The 16,671-nt window shown below is 44.7% G+C and overlaps 1 protein-coding gene across 1 annotated transcript in view; it reads left to right on the top strand.

Annotated features, from left to right (window-relative positions):
* Positions 1-16,671, top strand: part of PARP1 (poly(ADP-ribose) polymerase 1) — a 33,242-nt gene that overhangs the window by 7,795 nt on the left and 8,776 nt on the right. The window contains exons 5-14 of the mRNA XM_040058486.2: positions 3,092-3,188; positions 4,572-4,688; positions 6,788-6,964; positions 7,393-7,534; positions 9,096-9,236; positions 9,948-10,190; positions 11,154-11,222; positions 11,952-12,084; positions 13,249-13,444; positions 14,721-14,849. Of these exons, the coding sequence (XP_039914420.1) occupies positions 3,092-3,188; positions 4,572-4,688; positions 6,788-6,964; positions 7,393-7,534; positions 9,096-9,236; positions 9,948-10,190; positions 11,154-11,222; positions 11,952-12,084; positions 13,249-13,444; positions 14,721-14,849 (1,444 nt within the window). The remainder of the gene's footprint in view (positions 1-3,091; positions 3,189-4,571; positions 4,689-6,787; positions 6,965-7,392; positions 7,535-9,095; positions 9,237-9,947; positions 10,191-11,153; positions 11,223-11,951; positions 12,085-13,248; positions 13,445-14,720; positions 14,850-16,671) is intronic.

Here is a 16,671-nt window from a genome sequence, read left to right on the forward strand (position 1 = left end):
GAAAATCCTTTCCTTGTGAGAGCCAGATATGGGAGGATTTACTGCAAGGATCCTGGCTCTTTTCCTCAACCACTTCTGGGTGAGACATGCAGCCCTCTCTAGGGCTGTGAGCTGTCCTGCCTAAGCACCAGCACTTTGCAGACCAAGGGAAAGGAGGCTCTTGCATCCTTGCCTGCAGCTTCTCTGTGGAAAGAATGCCTGTATGCTGGTGTAGGAAATGCGGTAGCAGCTTGTGAGCTCCTTTTGACAGTATTTCTTTTTAGTGTGTCTTTTGTCCTCCTGCTCTGAGGTGTAGTACTTCTTGTATTTTCTGCCTCGCTTGTTTAGATGGAATTGCTGCCCAGGACAGGAGCAAAGTGTCACTCCAAAGATGTCATGCAGCACTGGATTAGCTGCAGAGGTGACCTGAGGCAAATGCTAAGTGCTCAGGTCACCAACAGTCTGGCAGTTCTTTACAGGGGGGAGGTGAAAAGGGGAGTTCTTATTCCTCCCTGCATGAGCTGCTTGCTTTATCCAGGATTGCTGCGACTGTCCTTTCCACCTTTTCATTTTAGGGAGGGGAAGAGGTAATCGTGATAAATAGAGTAGATGGTCAGGAAGGGCCAGGTCACAGTGGGACAGTTCACTTCCCTCTTCATCTTCTCTGAAGTTGAAATAAGTCTTGTGTGTCCTCTGTGAGGGTGAGAAGTGGTTTGCATTGCCTGGGAAACTCCAGTCCTTCCAGGCAAGCTATTGGGCTGTACCTGTTGGAGGTGGAAGCCTGTCCCTTCCCCAGCAGGAGAAAGGGTGTGCACAGTAGCACCTCACTGCTGTGGGCAACACGCGGTTTTGTGGCCCAAGGATGGAAGATCCTTTGGGTGTGTTCTTAACGTGCGTCAGTGAGAGTGTAGTTTACGGATTGTTCGAAGATGTGCTGCTTTGGGAAGATGCGAGATGAATTCAGCTTTGCCATTCCCTTCTCCAGGCTATATAAAATGATTAGTGTTTGCTTTAGCCTTGGGCACGGAAGAGGAGGTGGTGACCAATAGCTTTATGCCTCCCTGCAGTTGGGATGATCCTTCCCACTCCGTGGCTTGTTCCAGTGGCTGGAGCAGGTACAGTAATCACTCTGGGAGAACAGCTGCTGTCCCCTTGACTGTGAGGAGAAGCTGCCAAAAGTGTGAGTCGCTGCTGGAATTTGGGCGCACTCCCTGTGTCACAGGGTCTCAGCAGAGTGATCGCCTTCCAGCGACTGCTGTGCTGGATTTGCTGCCTTTGGAGACAAGGAGACAGGCTGCTTTGTGGGAGTGGGTGCTGGCTTGCTGGAGGCAGCCCGACTGTCAGCAGGCATCGCAGATACACAGGGCTGGGCACCCCTCCTAAGCACTGACATCATTAAACCCCTGCTTCGGGAAGGTGCAGCAGAACACTTTGCACTCAGGCTGATAAGTTTTTCACAGATTCTGTTGTGTAACCCTGACTCTTAAAACTTGGGGAAGTCATTGCCCTCTTGGTGGGGCTCAGTAGATGCTCTGGTCTTGTTCCCTGCAGGGGCTGCAGCCAAGGAGGAGGGAGGACATGCTTGGCCTGAGGACTTTTGGAGGCACTGCTCTGTGTGTGCTGGAGCCAGTCCTGCCACACTGGTTGCCGCTTGCCTGATTTAGAGCACAGGATGAAGTTTTTCTCAGGCAGTTGCTGGCAGCACAGTGTGGCTGTTTCCACCCACCACAAGGCAGGGAGGTGTACAGCATAGCCTCTGCTCACTCATGGCACCTGGCAGAGGAACAGCTGGAAGATGAGGTCTTCTGCAAAACCAGTCCCTCAAAGTGCTCTGAACTGTGGTTTGGTCGATGATGCTAATGGTGGGCTGTTGTGGCCTCTGCAAATGAAGTGAGCACTTAGCCCAATTTTAGGGCCAGGAGAGTTACTGGAATGTACAGGTCTCGTGCAGGAGTCTGGGAGGAGAGTGCCTCCTGACATCCTCCTGCAGCAGCTCTATAGCTGTCATACAGAGTTAATCCTAATGTGAGCAAAGTGCTAGAAGGTGAACTGTTTAGAACTGTAAGTAGGAGAGCAGTCAGGAATGTCAACTTCATGACTTAACCCTCAGCCACAGCTTACAAAATTGAGAGAGGCTTTCTTAAAAAGAAACCTGGCTGATGTTTCTTAACAGAAAGTATCTCTGTCAAAATGCAGTGTGAGATCCAAGCTGTGTTTATGTTCTGCCTCGAGTTGCAGGCCTCTCCTATCTCAGCTGGGACAGAATTTCCCTTGGCATCCTCACAAGAACACACGCTCCAGGCAGACAAAGGGGATGACATGCCTCTGGAAATGTAAATTATCTTCTGAGGTCCCTTGTCACTCTGAAGTCTGCCAAAATCCCCCAGTTTTCATTTGGCTTTCTTTTTCTAGTCTTTCTTGAGCAGTGTTTTCTGTAACTTCTCCCTTCAGCTCTAAGGCCTAGCAAATAGTAAATTTCCACACATGCAACTCCCAACAGTATGTCACAAAGCCAGTGTGAGCCTGGAAGCATTTTCCAAGCAGAAACTTGCACCTGTTTGATTTCAGAGGCCTGACTTCTCCCCAGCCTGAAAAGAAGCTAGATGAGAAATACCTAGTTTCCCAGTGTGTTAGCTCTTTAAAGTTACTGTGTTTGCTCTCCTTTATTTCAGTACAGACTGTCTAAGCTGCTCAAGCTGTTGATTCAGCTGAAAGACACTGTGGTCTTTTAAATTGCATTGCTACACCTCCCCAGATTTGGAGAGCTGTTCAGTGATCCTTAGGTATGCCTTTGGTGTATAGATGAATATGGATGTAGATGAATATGGCTGAGAATGTTGCAGTCTTTCACGTGCTCTTCTCCCGCACCATACGGTTACCCCATGGAAAACCTCTAAGTGGACCTGGCCTGATTGAGGCAGCTCACGTTGCAGAGCCAAGTGCAGGTCTATAATCTAGCACTGAGGAATTTGAAAAATGGGTTTGCCTGCCAAAACCACGGATATTCAAGCCTCTGCAGATATCGGTAGTAGGTAATCTGAGCTCTGGTAACGGCTAGACAGCCATTTCAATAACTTCCTTTCATGTGTGTGGTTTTGTTTTTCTCTATTAGAAAGAGAAAAGGAGAAGAGATAGATGGGAACGTGACTGCAAAAAAGAAGCAGAAAAAAGAAAAAGAGAAAGAATCAAAGCAGCAAAAACAGCTGAAGGTGAGTTTTCACTGCTCACAAGCTAAGAACTGCTTTGTTGGAAGAGTGCAGTGTCAGGCTCTAACTGAAGAGCTGTAGCCTCTGCAGAAGGCAGTACCTTGTACCCAGGCAGAGCAGTGGCAGTACAGATGGTCCTGGCACAGGAGGTCCCCTGTCACTGAGGCTTTGCTGAAGGCAATTCACTCTGCCCCTTTCTCTCAAAAAGACAGGAAGGATGTTCTCTAGGGCTTGGGCTTATTGGATTTAAAGAGATTAGGTTAAATGCCTCTTTTCTGAGAGGCTGGTTCTGTGCTCCTTCCTGTATCATCTGGCTGTGGTGGCTGAAGCTTGGAGCCCAAGCACTATTGCGAAAGAGCTTGGAAAACAATAAATAGCTCATCGTAAAAATTAAACAGGGATAAAGTGTGCAACTAGATTATGTTCAGTTCTTGGGTACAAATTGTGATAGATGACAGCTTTCTACCTGTCACTTTTTAGAATATTGTGGGAAGAATTCCCAGTAGAGCTTCAGGATTTTTTTATTTATTAAAAGTTCCCAAGGAGAAAAACTAACAAGCTGTCTTTGCTGCAACTGAAGTCTTAATGAAGCTGTAGAAAAATGCTGGCTCTGGCTTTGTACAAAAGTTCTCTTTTTTGTTGTGTGGCAGCAGCATAATTTTCAAAAAAGATATTTTTAAGGTTTTGCTGCTGAAGTGCAGATGTTTAGGAGACAAATGGAGGCACTTTGTGGATCAGGGTTAACTTTGGGTTCACTTTTTCTAACAGCATTTCATTAAGCATGATCATTAACGCTGAGAATTACACCACTTAACCCAGTAAACTACTTCTTCCAGGGCGGAACTACATTTTTGACTGTAGCCAGTGGATAACGTTCAGAAACTATCTGAGATACTTTAGGATGCTTCTTTGCTTCCCAACCCTTTCAAGTTCTGTAGAAGGGCCCAAAAAATACACATGCTCCTCTTCACTGCTGCAAGTGTCTGATCTGGTAGAAATTCCTCTAATGCTTAGTTATCTTAAAAAAAGAACAGTGACAACCAGCATTTCTGATTTTTTTTTTTATAATGGAAAGCTCAAATGCAGCTGAGAACAGTCCCCACTGTTCTCAGTATCAGCTAGGTAGGTGAAATTTGCAAAGAATGTTGAGAGCTTTCTAAGTAAGGGTACTGACATTTGAAGGATGTGACTTTAAGGATCTGTTTCAGGCATTTGGTGAAATGTGTGACTCTTCCTTTTGTTAAAGTTACTGGTTCTTGGACCTCTTAATCTCACAGTTTAAGATAACACGGATTTGCTAAAACCTTGTGCACATACTGCAGTTTGAGGAGTGTTTTTCGCTACTTGCAATCGATAGCTTTCTAAGCTGCTGGGTTTTGTCAACAGGAGCAGACCGAGCTGATCTGGGGCATCAAGGATGAGCTGAGGAAGGTCTGCTCCACCAATGACCTGAAAGAGCTGCTGATCGCCAACAAGCAGGAGGTCCCCTCAGGGGAGAATGCCGTGAGTTGGTTGTAGTTGCTCTCTGTGTCTGCGGGGTCTTGGAATTGGTGAAGCTGATCAATATTGCTGCAAGGTCCACAAGTCTGAAGAGTGTTCCTAACCTAACACTTACGAAAGAAATCTGATGCAAAGCCCAGTCCTTCTGTCCCAGGACTCTGGTATTGCCGTTACACTTGCTTGTGAAGGGTGGTGTGGTGGTGAGTGATGCTGAATTCAGCACCTTAGTCGTGGTGTAGTGCCCTTATTCTGCCATGCTCAAAGTGGCCCATATTTCTTTTTCATGCTGGCTCTTCATGAGCAGGTTAGTTAAGGCACTTCACATTGCCTTCCTCAACTGTTAAATCATGCAAAATGAAGCAAAAATTGTACAAATTCTTTCCTAGTTTCTTTTCTAAAAACAATCCATTTTGGTCTATATCACTTGTGAAAGTCCGCTTGCTTTCAGAGCCACATATTGCTTTAAGTATTTGTATTTATCAAGACTCTTTGTAAGTAGTGTGGGCTGGAGTGTGGGAAGTGTCTAGACCCAAAATGGTCATGGGATACTCAGGCAGGAAAACCTGGACTTGTCTGAGCCTACATTCCCACCTACCTACTCACGTGCTCAATAGCTCGTCTTCTCCCTTGCTGTTCTGGCACGGCAGCCTGGTCAGGTGCTGTGTGGTAGGTGTGTTCTCCTGAACCACAGGATTGTAGAATGGGTTGGATTGGAAAGGACTCTAAAGATCATCTCTTTTCAACCCCCTGCCATGGGCAGGGATTCCACCCCCCTAGATCAGGTTGCTCAGAGCCCCATCCAACGCAGTCTTGAATACTTCTAAGGATGGAGAATCCACAGCTCCTGTGGGCAACCTCTTCTAGTGACTCACCACCCTCAGAGTGAAGAATTTATTCCTAATATCCAGTCTAAACATCTCTGTTGGAGTCCAGGGCATTCCATCGGCTGCCCTGGAGGGTCAGAGACCTGGACAGGGGGGTCTGGGACCCCAGCCCAGAGCTCAGAGAGACACTGGCTTTGATCTCAGTCCATGGGAAAGACTTCCTACACTGCAAGAGGGTTTGCAGGCCACAAGAGTGTGAAAAATATACTAGTTTAGTATATCACAGGGTGAGAAAACAGTAAGTTTAGATTTCTAGCATTGAAGTGAATGGGGGCAAGATGGAGAATTTGGGGCATTGTCTCCTTCTTGTTCTTTCTTCTTCCCTCACTCCACTTGGGCAGTGACGTTGGCACAAAGTAGTTTAAAGAGATTGGGTCAGAGTAGAGATGACCTTTTTAGTAATAGTGATAGGCATTGGCAATTAATAGTAAATAAAGAATACGTAGCAATTAGTATAAAAGATAAAGGACAGCCCTGGACGGGAGGAGTCGTCAGATGCCTGAGCAGCTGCAAACATCTCTCGTGGGGCACTGAGAAAATTGTAAGATAAGAACAATAAACGAAGCGCGCAACCTTGAAAGATCAGAACCCGAAGACTCCGTCTCTTTTATCCGTTTGGCTCAGAGCTTTGCAGAGGGCAAAAAAGACTCTAAAACCACCTGAATGCTGGGGAACAAACCCGACACATCTCTTCTTTCAGTTTAAAGCCATTGTCCCGTCACTGCGTGGCTTTGTAAAGTGCTTCACCGCACTCTTGTAGACCCCGTTTAGGTTCTGGAGAATCTTACAGGGAGACCCTTTCTCCAGGCTGCACAATTCCGTATCTCTCAGCTTGTCTTCACAGGAGAGATGCTCAGACCCTCTGGTCATTTTGTGGTCCTCCTCTGGACTCATTTCATGCCATTGTTCTGGTGGGAGCCCCAGATCTGAATGCAGCTGGGGTCTCTCCGAGAGCAGAGCAGAGGAGGAGAATCACCTCCATCTTCCTGGAGAGGAGAGACTGAGCCAGGAGTGTGAGCAGGATGAACCTTGTGCCATGCCTTTGAGGCTTCATATACCCATCAGTGTGGCTGAGAGGCTTGGTTTATGTGCGTGACGTGCTGGAAGTGTCTGTGCCAGCAGCCTGGCAGCTGTGTTCTCGTGCAGCCCAGGGTAACACAGTGTGTGTGTGCTCCCAGCCTCCTGCCATGACCTGCTCTGTGCTCTTTGTTGCTTTAGATCTTGGACCGAGTAGCAGATGGGATGGCGTTTGGAGCTCTGCTGCCCTGCGAGGAGTGCAAGGGGCAGTTTGTGTTCAAGAGTGACGCTTATTACTGTTCAGGGGATATCACTGCCTGGACCAAGTGCGTGGCCAAAACACAGACTCCCAACAGGAAAGACTGGGTAATCCCAAAGGTGAGTGTTTGCTGCATATTTGATGTTCTGAAGCACGTTTCTGAGCTGATTGAGCAAGCAGCAGTCAGTGCTGGCTGCCAGAGAGCAGAGTGTGCTGCAGCGCTGAGCAGCTGTGACTGTGGGCAAGTCCTGTCACAGCCACATCCCTCCAGGAGCAGGCAGCTAATGCATAAATAAATCATATGTTTTCCAGTAACGCTAAATTGAAAGAGACATTGTTGATTTGATTTCAAACTCATCATTTACCTTCTTCCAGCTTTGTTTTCTCAGTCAGTAAAGTAGGGGTTTTGTCCACCTTAGTGTGAATGTCTCGAAAATCATTTCCAAGACATGCAATAAATTCCAACATCTGGCTAGTGTTCAATTTATCCTTTAAATCTTATAATAATATTTGTTGGCTTTAAGTTGTTTATGCTTCCATCCCACAGGAGTTCCGGGAAATTCCTTACCTGAAGAAATTTAAATGTAAGAAGCAGGACAGGGTGTTCCCTCCAGATGCTGCAACTGTGAACTCGGCACCTCCTCCCTCCACACCTGCTCCTTTGTCAGAGACTGTGTCTGCACCCAGAGGTAAGTGTCTGGCTGGGCATGGACTGGTGGAGTTCAGGATGGCGTTCAGGCTGCCATTCCCAGCCAGACAGTGTGCCACCCTGAACAGTCCCACTGTTCTGCCCTCAAGCAGGCAGAACTCTCCTGCTAAAAAAGTGTCACACCTGCTTCGTCTTGCCAGCACAGGCAAGCCCTGATATGCTGGGTTGTCTGGGGTCGTGGGCTTGAGGTTCTGTTGTTTACTCACAGATCATTTTGAGTGTTTCTTGGTTGTGAGGAAATGATGCACGTGCAGTGAATCAGAAGTGTAAAGGCTGATGTTGCAAATTGTGTCTCAGGAGAGATCTGCTTCAAAATGCCACCTCACTTGGTTTCTTGGTGACCATCCAGGGATGTCCATAATGCCAGATATTCCACATAAATTCAGGTTTTGAGGGAAAGAGGGTTTTTCAGGGGTTTGTTTTGTTTCTAAGTCATCTACTGAAATTTGGCTTTACTGGTTGCTGACTCCCCTTATGCAGAATAGGTGTGCTGATTCCAACTGGCAAAAGGTTGGACTTAAGAAACTCACTGTAGGTTGCTGGAATGAATTGCATGCTTTGGTGATAAAGCCTGTCTGTTACGAACTATGCTGATTTCTTTTTTATTTAGCCTAGGCCATAATTTTGGGTGCAGGGCATTATTGTTATTTGGTAAAAAAGGTGGGAGTAATTCTGCACAGTTAATTTTAGCCAGATCATGTTATTTTAGCAATGAAGACAATGTAACCCAGGTCTTGTTTTGATTAGCAAATTGACTCCAGCCCCAGTGTCCCCTGAAAGTAAATTCAAAAGGCTGACCAGATTTAAAGCCAGGTTGCTTTGTTTGCTAACAACCAAACTAATCTGAGTTGAGGGGAGAAGAGGAAGCACAGCCCTAGGCTGGTCAATTAGAGTTGATAGCATTTATCTTACAGCAGTGCAAATATGCTCTTAGACACTTGCTATGTCCTGGACAAGCCTGAATTGCAGTGCTGACATGATGTGATGGAGCCTCAGATGGTTACCAGTTTGCTCCTGACTTCTTAAGGGGTTTGCATGGTAGAGCCTTGTACTGTCTATAAGATCAAGACTGGAACAGTGTTGCTTGAGAGATAATTCTCTCTGCAGCCCCTCAAAAAAAAAGATTTCCTTTTTTTGAAAAGGCAGGAGCTTTCATGCAACAGTGAATTTTTCCCGTGCTATCCAGGCACCAAAAGAGCAGGGAGGCAGAGCACAGTCCCTAGTAGCACAGTGCTGGAAAAGACTGATTCTTTTTCTTTTTACTTAACATATTAAATCAAGAAAAGAGCAAATATGCCTGCATAGCATTTCCCTGTCCTTCATCCCTTCTGTTTGTTGGCAGTGGCTGAGCTACATTGCCTTTCCTCTGGGAAGGGGAACTCTCTCCTGCTTGCTTAGCACAGGTTAGACCTGCTTGGCCTCTCATCTCCCTGCCAGCTGAGCTGATTGTACTGGGGCGAGGAGGGTGCTGTCACTTTGTGCTTGCTGTTTGTCCAGGGGACTGTGTGCCTGTGGCTAACGTGTCATTTCCAAACATTCAGACAAACCACTGACCAACATGAAGATCCTGGTTGTTGGGAAGCTGTCAAAGAACAAGGAGGAGGTGAAAGGCATTGTGGAGGACCTGGGAGGAAAGATGACGACAACAGCTAACAAGGCCACCCTGTGCATCAGCACCCAGAGTGAGCAGCCGTGCCGTGGTTACTGGTAGCAGTGGTAACAGAGCTGAGCAGATTACAGAGGATACTTGTCCTCAGAGCTGTCTGGGGATCAGTGTTTGGATTAGGGGGAGTGTTTTGTGTGCACACATGGCCTGAGTGTGCTTGGAAAAGTAGACAAGTGTGTGCTGTTTGAGTTTTGCTTACCCAGCAAGTTAACCTGGCAGGCTGTGCCTTAAGGCTCCTGTGGGTCAGTGGCAGCTGGGATTTGTGTGCAGACCATGGTGGTGTGCAAGCCACCTTTGTTGGGATGAGGGGTGCTGAGGGCTGTGCCCTTGCTTGCCTTGGAGAATCCCCAGAGCTGACTGTGGGTGCCTGAGGGCACTCGTTTGCTCTGCTGGCGGCTTAGAGTCTGCTCTTGCTCTGTGTTGGAGTTGTGCAAACTGACTGCTGAGGTGGGAGATCTGCTCCCATCCATCAGAAAGTCCAGCTCCAGCTGAGATCTGGGAAAGGGAAAACTGGACCAGCCAGGTAGAACAGGAGTGTTGCTGCTCTAGCCCAAGCTGCATCTTTGAACCAAGGGAGAACTTGGTGAATCCAAAGAACATGGTAAGTCCAAAATGTAGTGGAATTGTGTTTTCACAAAGAGTGACAGAGCCCTGAATCATGGCCATAGAGAGAGGCTGAGGTCTAAAACCTCACTGTTTTTTCTCCCCTTCTATCCTTCCTCTGCAGAGGATGTGGAGAAAATGAGCAAGAAGATGGAAGAAGTGAAGGAGGCCAAAGTCCGTGTGGTCTCAGAGGCATTTCTTCAGGACGTGAAATCTTCCAGCAAGGACTTCCAGGAGCTTGTGTCTCTCCATGCCCTTTCACCTTGGGGTGCAGAGGTGAAAATGGAGCATGAGGAAATGGCTGTGGATGGGAAGAGCAGTAAGCCCCCAAGTACAAAAAGTGCTGGGAAAGTCAAAGAAGAACAAGGTGAGGGACAAAGCAATTGCTTCTCCACAGGCCTGTTCAGTACTGAGCATGCACAAAACAAACCTGGGTATGGTCTGTCCTTGCCCTTTCCTTGAATTTTCTCCCTTTTTTTTTTTTTTCTCAGGATAAGTTTATATAATGGACTTCAGGGCAAGAATAGCTTTAAGTAAACATGGAGCTATCTCCTGAGCTGGCCCTTGTTTCCCCTGCTTCAGTCTACCCAGGCTCCCTGCCATCAGTCCAGTCTCTTGTTCATAAAATACTAGCTTCTCTGCCAGTTTGGGTTAGTGTTGCAGCTCCAAGGAGGTCCTGGTACACCACAATGACAGACACTACTCAGGGAATGTTGGCAACTGAGGTCCAGAGAACTGAGTTTCTGTGCTACTTGATTTAGAACATAATATTTTTGTAACAGAGGAGGAAAAAAAGTGGTGGCATCCCTCACCAATGCCATGGAGAATGCATTATTAACCCTGGATGGTGAACAAAACCATCGCATTTGCTCACTTCTCTTCAGAACCTGTTCTCTGTGGCCTCCAAGTGGAAGTTTCTGTCATACAGTTGGGTGTGTAATTGCCAGACTGTCTCACCACAGCAGCATCCCCAGGGAATCCAGAAACTCCCCATACCCTATGAGGTTTTTAAATCCTACTTTCACATTTGTGGTTGTGTTTATCTGCAGTGCAGTTGAAAAAAATGACAAGGTCCACCCCTTGGGGCCAGGAGAAAAAAAAAAATAGATACAATCTGTGGAAATGTAATTTCTCATTTACTTGGTGAATTGGGAGCTGTGATTTGGCTGCTAGAGCTAGGTTAAAAAAAAGCCACTGAAGTCAGCGTGCTCATATACTGGGAATCTGATTCATCTTAGAGTGATAATTATGCAAATTGAGAATTTTAAGGTTGGTTCAAGTCAGACTGCGTTGCTCACCTAAGAAGAAAATTAACTGTCTTTCACTGCAGGACCTAGCAAGTCTGAAAAGAAAATGAAGTTAACAGTGAAGGGTGGAGCAGCAGTAGACCCTGATTCTGGTGAGTGATAAGTGCCTGTGCCTGCACCACCCACAGTCTTCAGGATGCATGGTGCTTTGCAAAAGAGTTTTTCTGTGAAAGGATGAGGTTCCATAAAGGAGCGTGAATTTTTAAACCTTTAACATTACTATCAAAGGAAGCATATTGATTGACATCTAAGTCTGAGAATTCCAGGATTTCCTAGCTCAGCTTTCTTCAGAAGGACCGCTTAAACTAATGTGTGCACCTTGTTGAGCTTTAGGATCTCCTGTCAGTGGAGTGAGTAAAGGCCCAGCCAGCAGAGGACACGGGTTTGGCATAAGCATCTACTGATGCTGCTCTCCAAACCTGTGGTGCCTGGTTGTTTTGGTAATTTGTACTGCATCCAAGGCCAGCCTTTGGTTTTCAGTCCATTTGCTAATGTGACCCCTGCATCTCTCCTCAGGATGCCTTCAGCTGTTCACGCAGTATTAGATCCTAGATTTTAGATCATCCTCTAGCAAAGGTTACAGGTTTTTTTCCTCTAGTTAGGATTGATATTCACTCCAGTTTATCTAAAGGTGTGTGCTCGCAATTCATTAAAAGGAAAACATGCTCCAGGTAGTTTTGAATGAGCTGTGTGGTCACTGTTTTTACAGGATTTTTGTTAAATCACACTGCTGCATGAAACATTTGGATGAGTGCAAATGCAGGAAGGAAAGCTAAAACAGTAACCTCCTCCTCTGTGTTCTAATTTTTTCTTCTCTGCAGGTTTGGAAGATTCTGCTCATGTCTTTGAAAAAGGTGGGAAAATTTTCAGTGCAACCCTGGGACTAGTAGATATTGTGAAAGGAACAAATTCATATTATAAACTGCAGCTGCTAGAGGATGACAGAGAGAACAGGTGAGTTTAGTTTTCCCTTTAAATATTTTCATTCACTCTTTTTTAATAAATACTGAATTTTTGACACTCTAAAAGCCAAGTGTGAGTAAAATGTCTCTGGGGAGATAACAGATTGGTATAGTTACTTTAAAAAAACCCAAAAAACAAACAAAAAAACCCACCAAAAAACACTACAAGACAAATGAAAAAAGCTAAACCAAAACTAAAAGAACTCCAAACCCACCAAACAGGCCACCCATGGAGAAATCTCTGCTCTCCATGAAGACATTCCTTGTGGGTGTTGACAGAACCTAAGGTGGAGTTTTTTCCCCCATATTCTGACTTAATTTTGTCTTCTAATCACAGAGCTTGGGACACCAGATTCTGGCTGTTCTACCACAGCGTAGTCTGAATTGTGTGCCCTGAAGCCTAACGAAATGCATGAAATAGTCAGGAGTTGATCATATGTTTAGCTTTCCAGTCTCATTGGTGCCTGGCAGAGCTGTTCAGTGGTTGCATTGCTGATTAGATGAAGAGATTGAGAAGGTTCTTCAAAGTAAAACTGTCCCTGCCAAACACATAAGTGACACAGAAATCCCGGGTAGCAATGACTGTGGTTCAGCTCCAGACTTACTGCACTTTACCGTGTTTTTAATAAGCTTTTGTTGCTGTCTCATTTGTGTGAGGTTGTATCAAGTCTGGGATTCAGTACATGGAGGAATTTCAGTGCCTGCATTTCATACCTGACATATTGGAAAGGCTGATTGATTGTAGTCCCATAAATACTACATAAGCTCACCCAAGGTGCTGTCAGTAGTACAAACAAATACTTGATTTACTTCTGGTTTCTCTAAAATACTGAACTCTGGGGCCTGAGGCTTAAAGATGCTTTGTCTTTGTTTTTCAAATATATGACCCCAATGGTCTGAAGATTTGTATTTGCAAAACATTAGGACTGAAGAGATGTTAGCCTCTCTTTTCCTGCTGTGCACCCATTTATGCTCAGGGCTGTAGCTCTGGTCTGTTAACACTGGGCATTTTTCACGCCAGTTCTTGGACATACGGTGATTCCTCTGTCGATTTCCCACAGTCACCGATGAGAGAGTGTGTTCTATAAAATTAATGGGATGCAAATAGCACTGAAGTAGCTGATGCCTGTTCTCTTCTCCCATTCCATTTCTCCAGATACTGGGTGTTCCGATCCTGGGGCCGTGTGGGCACTGTAATCGGCAGTAACAAGCTGGAGCAGATGCCATCAAAAGAAGATGCCATTGAACACTTCCTGAATTTGTATGAAGAGAAAACTGGCAATTCTTGGCATTCAAAGAACTTCACTAAATATCCAAAAAAATTCTACCCACTGGAAATAGATTACGGACAGGTAACCCTGAAATGCCTCTGTCCCAGGTGGAGCACTGCTGAGATTCCCTGCTGTCGCTGTTCCGTTCTTTGCTTGCTCTTGGATCACTTGCACTTAACAAACCAGGGGAATTAAAATGCACCTGTTGCATCTTCTCTCTGCGGGGAAAACTGTAGATCAAAGAGACTGTCCATTAAAATAGACCTGTTGGGAAACTTTTAAAGAGTTTTCTGTTATCAAATCTGATGTCCATTGAATGCTTTTCCCTGTTTACTCTGTAACTTTAAGGATATTAATTTGAACTTAATCCAGCAGTTTGCACACATCCTGTATGAAAACTCAATTTTTAAAAATTTAAAATAGATGCTTCTCATCTGTCTGCTGTCTCCAAAATCCTCCCAAATGCTGTAGCAACTCCAATGCAGTATTCCACTTAGTGCACATACTGAGCAGGCTGAGATAGAAGTTATTCACTGCCAGTAAGCTTTAGCTGTTTAGACAGACAAGTGAAACAAGAATTCTCTTCCTTCTTTCCAGTGGGGGTTTGTGTGTTTTATTTAAGGGCTTACCTGTTACCTGAACTATTTTCAGACTAAATAGTTGAATGCTGTTAATAACTGTAAAGTTGCCAGAGCACATCTTTTCAAGACATTGTGTTTTTTGTGGCCAGTTGAATGGATCTTTCAGTGCGAAGCACTTGAAGCTTGGCTTTAATTCTGGAAATTTGAATATCACAGTGGCAAAGTGTCTGTCTCAGTGTAATGTACAGTGTTACTCAAAGCACCTGGCTGATGATTTATTCTTGTAATGCTCCCTCCATGAAGCCATTGAGATGGTATTATGGCTAATAGATAATTCCTGTACACATCTATGGCAATTTTTATTACAAAAATTTGGTGAAACTAGTTATTACATCTGTTTGTTCATAAAAGCAGCGAAGTAAACAGTCATTTTTTCATATGCAAGTCTCTATACAGCAGAAAGCTTGCAGAAAAATAATTACAACTTGCTTGAGGTGAAGCAGTGATACAAAGAGAGTTCCTATTCACTTAATTCTACTTTCTGCTTATTTTATACAGTGCCATCTCTTGAAATACCTACCAAATTACTGAAAAGGTGGTTTTTTTAAGCCCATTTTGTTCCAGAATGTCAGAGCAATGTCCCACGCTCTCCATGAACTTCAGGCTAGTCATAGTATGCACACACTAAATTGGTTTTGAGATGTTGCCATGGCAGCCAGCCTGTTACTTTTATCCTTTGTGATTTTGCTAATTCTGATACTATTTTTACCTTCTAGGATGAAGAAGCTGTCAAGAAACTGACAGTGGGTGCCGGGACAAAATCAAAACTCGCTAAGCCAATCCAAGATCTTATTAAGATGATCTTTGATGTGGAGAGCATGAAGAAAGCAATGGTGGAATTTGAGGTGACTACACACATTCATGTTTCTCCCTTCTAACCTTCCATCACGCTTGCACAAACAGAAGCAATTTGCAATTCTTCCCAAAAGCCAAGTGTGAGTTTTAAATCTGTCTTAAAATAAAGGAAAGAGTCCAACTGGAATTTGCCAAACCCTGCAAGTAATAACTTAGTTATGATACATGCAGTTGTTAAAACACAGGTGCATTTTTTATCTATCAATGTCTTCAATTTAACAAGCCTATGAAAGAATTGTCTGCCAGTCCTGGGAGTAGTAATCATTCTGTGATTTTGTTTGTGGCTTTTTTTCTGGTCGCACCTGCATAGTGACTGCTGTTTGCTGAATGCTCTTAAAGTATTAACACAGATAACCGATGTGCTGGTCATATGACACTGGTGCCACTCCTTTTTTGTAAGCAGGGAACAACGTTTGGGGGCTGGGAAGTGCAGGAATACCACAGATTTAGGTAGCAAATGAGATGCACCTCTGACTAGAGAAATGCTGCCAGTTGATAGATATACTAATGGAAGCGTCTTGTCAAAGTCCAGATCCCCTTCTGCACAGGGTGGACTTGAGATTGTTTCGGTTGTATTTCTCATTTGTTCTAATAAAACTGTTTTCATCCATTCTTCTTTCCTCCGTACTTCTTGATCCAACCTTCAGGCAAGCTTTCAGAGAGTGGTTTGGTAGCATGATAGGCACCCCTCCTTGCACTGTTTTACTGGTGTGCAGAGATCCTGCTGTTTGTTTTAATGCAGCCTTTCAACCTAATTCTAAATAACTAATTTCAGTTTTCTTCAGCCAGCTTAGTTATCCTGCCTCAGACTTGACATTTAAGCAGCTGCTCTTTGCTGTCTCTATCATTATTTGATGTGCCTACCTTCCAGAACAGGCTTTGTCCCATTTCTGCAGCTTACCTGGAAGCTTTCAGATAGCTTGTGCAACATTTTGTTGTACCTTGGGTTAATTATGTTCTCCTGTATTTCCAGTGGTACTTTACATCAAAGTCTTGTAAAATATGAAATTTTTTTGTAACTAGCTAAAGACTGAATGGATCATCATCTCATGTCATTTGGTTTTGTAGAACTCTCTTGAAACTGTGTTAATTCACACCATCTGCAGATCTATAGCAGAACTGACTCCAGATGGGCCAATCTTCCTATTTATCTTCCTGTACTGATGCTGCTGAACAGCTGTTTTCTGTTAGAGGAAATAATATTTTTCCTGGTTAGAGGTTTCTATGCATCCTCCAGAAACAACTGCTTAGTTCCTTTTATTAGCCTGACACTGAGTATTTTGTTCCATCCAGGCACCTCTTGCTTTGCCACTGGTGTAACAAATTCCTGATCTTTTCTTTGCATGACAATGGATTTATCTGATGCATTTATCTTCCTGCTTCCTAACCTATTTCACCTCGCCAAGCATACAGGAGTTTTATTACCATTATCTATGTCACTGCTTTATGTGAAGTGGCTTGCTAGAGGACTGAGTCGATTCTGGTGCTGTGTCCTCCCTTGCCTGGGTGGAAGGCACACATCTCCCTTGCCTCTTGTGACAATCCTGATGCACACATCTATGATGTGGAGCTAATTCTTCCCATTGCATTCAGTGCACCTAGCAGTAATTTCAGTGCTGTTCTTTTAGGCTCAGCCCCTTGGCTGCTATGCTCTTTTGGCACATCTGATGATAAAGCTTTGGATGCAGTTTAACTTTAAACCGGAGCTTAGCTCTGCAGGATTCTGTCTACCTCCCATGGGTTGTAGGAGACTCAAATTGCAGCCCTTTGGCTGCTTGTGGGCTCTGTTGGAATTGTGCTCCTAAATCACAT

This window comes from Hirundo rustica, chromosome 3, assembly GCF_015227805.2.
Source record: "Hirundo rustica isolate bHirRus1 chromosome 3, bHirRus1.pri.v3, whole genome shotgun sequence".
In the NCBI taxonomy this organism is placed as follows: Eukaryota; Metazoa; Chordata; class Aves; order Passeriformes; family Hirundinidae; genus Hirundo; species Hirundo rustica.